Source organism: Phascolarctos cinereus, unplaced genomic scaffold (assembly GCF_003287225.1).
Source record: "Phascolarctos cinereus isolate Bilbo 61053 unplaced genomic scaffold, phaCin_HiC Scaffold_4;HRSCAF=312, whole genome shotgun sequence".
Lineage (NCBI taxonomy): Eukaryota > Metazoa > Chordata > Mammalia > Diprotodontia > Phascolarctidae > Phascolarctos > Phascolarctos cinereus.
The window spans coordinates 700133886-700139748 of NW_027555847.1; the positions used below are offsets into that span (position 1 = coordinate 700133886).

General features: G+C 49.8%; 1 protein-coding gene across 1 annotated transcript; it reads left to right on the forward strand.

Annotated features, from left to right (window-relative positions):
• Positions 1-777: 777 nt before the first annotated feature.
• Positions 778-4275, forward strand: LOC110196866 (disintegrin and metalloproteinase domain-containing protein 1a-like). The gene has a single exon (XM_020970304.2). The coding sequence runs from the start codon at positions 1528-1530 to the stop codon at positions 4027-4029; it is 2502 nt and encodes an 833-aa protein (XP_020825963.1). The 5' UTR covers positions 778-1527; the 3' UTR covers positions 4030-4275.
• The last annotated feature ends 1588 nt before the right edge of the window (positions 4276-5863 follow it).

Here is a 5863-nt window from a genome sequence, read left to right on the forward strand (position 1 = left end):
TGAGGCTGGTACTACAGGTATTAGAGACCTCACATTTTTGTTATTGTTTAGTCATGTCCAACTCTTCGTGACCCCATTTAGAGTTTCTTTGGCAAAGATACTAGGGAGGTTTGCCATTTCCATCTCCAGTTCATTTTACAGCTGAGGAAACTGAGACAAACAGGGTGAAGCGACTTGCCATGGGCACACAGCTAGGAAGTGCCTGAGGCTGGATCTGAACGTTTGTATTCCTGACTTCAGGTCGGGCACTGTATCCACTGCACCACCCAGCTGCCCCAGTGACCTCATAGTACAGATAAGGAAATGCAGCCTTAGAGAGGTTACGTGACTTGCCACTAGGGGGCGCCACAGTGCACAGAGTACTTAGCTTAGATCCTTCCTACCTGTGTCACTCTGGGCCAGTCTCTTAGCCTCTGTCTGCCTTAGTTTCCTCGACTGTAAATGGGGATCATAACAGCACTGACCTGCCAAGATTGTTGTGAGGATCAAATTGGATCATATTTGTAAACGCTCAGCACAGCACGTACTAGGCACTATATATGTGCTTGTTCCCTTGTCCAAGAACGTGTCGGGGAGTCAGAAGAGAGGATTTGAATCCAGGAATTTCATGACCTCAAGTCCATCATTCCACCCTGACCCCTAGGATAACTGCCCTCCTAGCCACACTATTGGGATGCCAAGTCATCTGTTTTTCTGGGCACAAGGAGAGAGCACTTATAATTTTTCTGGCCCTTATATGCTCCCTGTTTGAGGCTTGAGGTCTCATGACAGTGACCTCAATTGTCATTAGCATGTGGCAAGCCAAGGAAGACTCAAAAGTGCAAGGGGCAGGCTCAGCCCCCTTGAAGAGGGAGTGTGGATGCACAGGGGACGCTCTGAAATCACCATCAGATTAGAAGTTGAGCCTAAACCTCTTTGGGGCCAAGGAGGCAGCGTAGAATAGAGTAGGGAGTGGTGTGGTATTTAAGAGCAAGAGGAATGAGCAGAGAGCTCTGGGGCTCAGCCCACACACTTCCCCTGGCTCTGGGACAGTTGGATTCTTAGAGTCGGCAGGGCAACGGATGCCTGGCGCAGTGGGGGAGGGGTGTTTTTTCATACTGACCAGGGCTAAGGAAGGAGTGAGAGTTGATTTTTTTATCCTTTTGTCCCGAGCCTCGTTCGAGACTGGGGCTCTGCTATGTGGTAGAGCCTTCTTTGGGGGCAAGAGAAGGCTAAGAATGAAGCCTAGAGTGGTCCCAGAAGCGCTAGAGCTGTTGCTGTCCTAGGAAGATCACAGAATCAGACCGTGGCAAGGGCCAGAAGTTGGATCTGTAGAGGGTGGACAGAAGGAGGCAGAAAGTCACCGAAGGACCTGAGATCCTTTGCAGGCAGCCCACAGAGGTATGGGGTCAAGGGCATGCCATTGAGCCAAAGGTGAAGCCCTCAAAGACAGAGGCCCAACTATCATCAGCTGCTTCACGTGGGCCATGTCTGTGGCTACAGCTCCAGTTACATCCCCTGGCCCCTCTCCCAGGTAGTTACATAGCCATGGGTGAGACTAGAAAAAAATATCTATTCACAGGGCCCCAAATGAGGGTCTGGGGCCTTGGCCTGAGTTCCTCCATCGTTGGCCTGGAGTTCATCTTTCTGTGGCTGTGCATGCTTCTTCCAAGCACATCCTGTGCCCAGGGGTCTTATACTTATTATGAAATAATCATCCCCAGGAAATTAGAAACATTCAAAAGCAGAGAAGAATCAATAGAAAAACTGTCTTACATACTGTTAATGAGAGGTAAAAGGCAAGTGATTCAGCTAAGGTTGAAAAGAGGATTGTTCATGAAGGACTTCCCTGTCTACACCTACACCAAAGAAGCCTTAGACCTGGACATGCCTTTTATCCAGGATGACTGCTATTACGATGGATATGTGGAAGGTGAGCTGCGGTCCCTGGTTTCCGTCAGCACCTGCTCAGGCCTCAAAGGCATGATAACTATAGATAAATCAGTCTTTGGCATTGAACCCATTGGTACCTCGAAGAATTTTGAACATGCCTTGTACCACATGGATGGGCATATAAGAGGCTCCTGTAAGGTCAAAGAAGAAGATACCCCAAAGTCCACACCGAATCTGCATCCAAGAGGGGATGAGAATTATGGCTATGAAGAAGCCGAGCCTGTCAGATTTCTCAGCTACATCTGGTCCCACACCAAGTACGTGGAGATGTTTGTCGTGGTTGACAATAGGCGGTTCCAAATGTGGAATGGCAACGTGACCAAGACAGTGCGGACGGTGATGGATGCCCTTGCCCACGTTAACACCTACAGCCAGGGAATCCACGTCAAGGTGGTCCTGATAGGTTTGGAGATCTGGACAGAGAGGGACCAGGTGGGGATTTCTGGGGACCTGCGGGAAGTGCTGCACAACTTCAACCGGTGGAGAGAAGAGGAGCTGGTCGGTCGGGCAAGGCATGATGTTGCCCATCTCATAGTAGGATACGATCCAGGAGAATACCTGGGGGAAGCGTTTCTCAGTGGGGCCTGTGTGTCTGAGCTTTCAGCAGGAGTCGAATCTTTCTATCATGAAGATGCTACTGTCTTTGCAGTGCTCATGGTGCATGAGCTGGGCCATAACCTTGGCATGAAGCACGACCACCTGGCTTGCATGTGTCCTGACCAGCCCTCCTGCATCATGCTTGAAACCTTCAGCTTTGAGAGTCGTTTCAGCAACTGTAGCTTCGACGATTTCTACGAATTCCTGCGCCAACACAAAGGGTCCTGCCTGTATGACAAGCCGGCGCCCAGGGGAAAGGTCAGGAAGCCCTTCTGTGGGGACCACGTGGTAGACAGAGGGGAAGAGTGTGACTGTGGCGGTCCCCGTGACTGTATGAAGGACCCGTGCTGCCTGCCCTCCTGCCAGATGAGGCAGGGCTCAGACTGCAGTTTTGGAGCATGCTGCAGAGAGTGCAAGTTTCTGAAGGCAGGCACGCCCTGTCGTCCCAGCGTGGATGAGTGTGACCTCCCCGAATACTGTATTGGCAGCTCAATGTGGTGCCAGCCTGACACCTACAAGCAAGATGGCACCCCATGCAGTGGCGGAGGTTACTGCTACCAGGGGCGGTGCAGGAGCCTGCAGAGGCAGTGTGTGGAGGTGTTTGGTGAGGGCTCCAGAGCCGCCCGGCAGAGCTGTTACCACCACCTGAACAGCCAGGGGGACAGGTTTGGGAACTGTGGCAGCGGCCAGAAAGGGTCACACGAGGCGTTTGTCAAGTGTGAGCCTGAAGATGTCATGTGTGGGAGGCTGCTGTGTGAGGACATCCCGAGGTTGCCCCAAACGAGGAACCACCACACTTTCATCCAGATCCCCCTGGAAGACACGTGGTGCTGGGGGGTGGACCTGTTTGAGGACGTGGATGTCCCTGACGGAGGGGCCGTGAAGGCGGGCACCTTGTGTGGCCCCCAGAAGATCTGTCTCAACCGCACGTGCTCTGACGTGCGGGTACTGCGGTATGACTGTGAGCCGGAGGCCGTGTGTCATGGCAGAGGGGTCTGCAACAACCTCAAGCATTGTCACTGTGATGATGGCTATGCCCCTCCCACGTGTGATTCTAGGGGCTTTGGGGGCAGTGTGGACAGTGGCCCCCCTCTCGAGGTCTATACTTCCCTGGAGGTCAGAGCCCCATTCCCTGATAAAAACAACCCTCCAACTCAGGCCATCCGCTTAGATGTGCCTCATGCTGTTACCCCTCGTGCCAAATATGGCATATACGAGACAGAGTCTGAAATACCCCTTCCCAGCTTTGGCCCCACTGTTAAGATCATCCAACCGACTACAAAATCTCCAGAATGTTTATCCAAGAAAACTTACAAAAAAATCCCAGCTGTCATTGTTCTGCTCTCAGCCTTGATTATCAACATGGTCCTCCTTGTGGGTCTGCTTTCCATCATTTTTGTGCTCTTTTTCTACCAAAGCATCCCTTGGTCAGACGCGAATGATAAAGAATGTGCTGAAATATGTGGAGCTCGTGAAAGAATGAATCCACCTCCTTCATAAGAGGACTGATGCACTCAGCACGCCATGGGCTGCATGTGTGCAATGGCGTGCTGGGACACCTGGCTTCCTGAAAGTAATGGTGCTTGTGGCTTTATCAGGGCACTGGGAACGGAACATCCCATGGAGGTCGAAGTGGAGTGACTGTCCCAGAAAAACATGTGCATGTTTTTTGTTGTTTTCCGTGAGAACAGAGAGGGTTTGAATAAAAGAATAAATTAAATGGTGTCCTAAGCTGATGTATCTTTTCAGGTGATGTAGAATTATAGGAATACTCTGGAAGGGGATGGGGTATAATTCAGTCACAGAGAGGCCAGAGATGCTTCAGTGGCACAGCTGCCTGGCCCCACTGCTGACTGTCCCCCAGATGGCCTTCCTGAATCCACATGACAAAATCCAGAAATTCACAGGAGACAAACCTTAAGAAAAGAGACAACAATAAATGCCATCGTTTCAAAGTGCAATGGAGATAATAGCATTTATACAGAGCTTAACAAATATGGTCTCATTTTATCCTTACAACATCCCTGAGAATTTTTTGTTGTTCAGTCATTTTTTAGTCATGCCCAGCTCTTCATGAACCATTTGGGGTTTTCTTGGCAGAGATATTGGCATGTTTTGCCATTTCCTTCTCAGCTCATTTTACAGATGAGGAAACTGAGGCAAGCTGGGTGAAGTGACTTGCCCAGGGTCACATAGCTAGTAAGTATCTGAGGCCATATTTGAACTCAGGAAAGCACAAAGATGGGCAAAGGTGGTCCCATCGCTGAAGGTGCTCCCAGGCTAATGACAACTATGTACAAACAAAACATACAGAGATAAATTTGAAATCGTCACTAGAGGGAAATTAGGAAGAATGAAGAGAGAGAATTTATGTATTAAGAATTAGTTAGGGAGAATTACAAAGGGTTGAGAAAGGCTTCCTGTAGAAGGTAGGATTTTAGCTGAAACCTGAAGGAAGCCAGGGAGACCAGGAGGCAGAGGTGAGGAGGGAGGGCATTCCAGGCATGAGGGCTGGCCAGTGTAAATGCCTAGTGTCAGGAGGTGGAGTGTCTTGACCAAAGGAGGCCATTGTCATGGAATCACAGAGTAGGGAAGAAAGAGGGAGGTGTGAGAAGATTGGAAGGAGGAGGCAGGTTACAAGGGGGTTTGAACAGCAAACACAAGGTTTTACATTCGATCATGGAGGGCCCGAGGAGCCCCTGGAGTTTACTGAATAGAGAGATGATAGGATCAGAGTAGTGCTTTAGGAAGATGAGCTTGACAGTTGAGTGAAGGATTGATTAGAGTGGAGAGAGCTTGGTGGCAGTGACAGAGGAGAGAAGTGTATGTATAGAAAAGGTGCCAAGAGGCAGAATGCTCAACATTTGGCAACAGATTAGGTACAGGGAATGAAAGAGAATGAGGAGTCCAGGATGACACTTGGTTTGGTGGTGTGGGTGACTGGGATCATGATGATGCCCTCAACAGTGATAGGACATGAGGAAGAGGGGAGGGTTGGGGGGATGCTGATGGGCCTGGTTTTGGAGATGTTGAGTTTAAGATGTCTAGGAGACATCCAGTTTGAGATGTTGAACAGGTGGTTAGTTGTCGATGTGACACTGGAGGTTAAGAGAGAGTTTAGGGCTGGAAAATAGATGCCAGAATCATCAGCATCGAGATGACTATTGAGGCTGACAAGATCACCTGTAGACAGAGAAGTGGAATCCAGGCAGAGACTTCCTCAGCAGACACTCACATTGAGTGGACATGACCTGGACAAACATCCAGCAAAGGCAAATGAGAAGAAGTGGTCCAACAAGTAAGAGGAAATCCAGGAGAGAGCAGTGTCATGAAA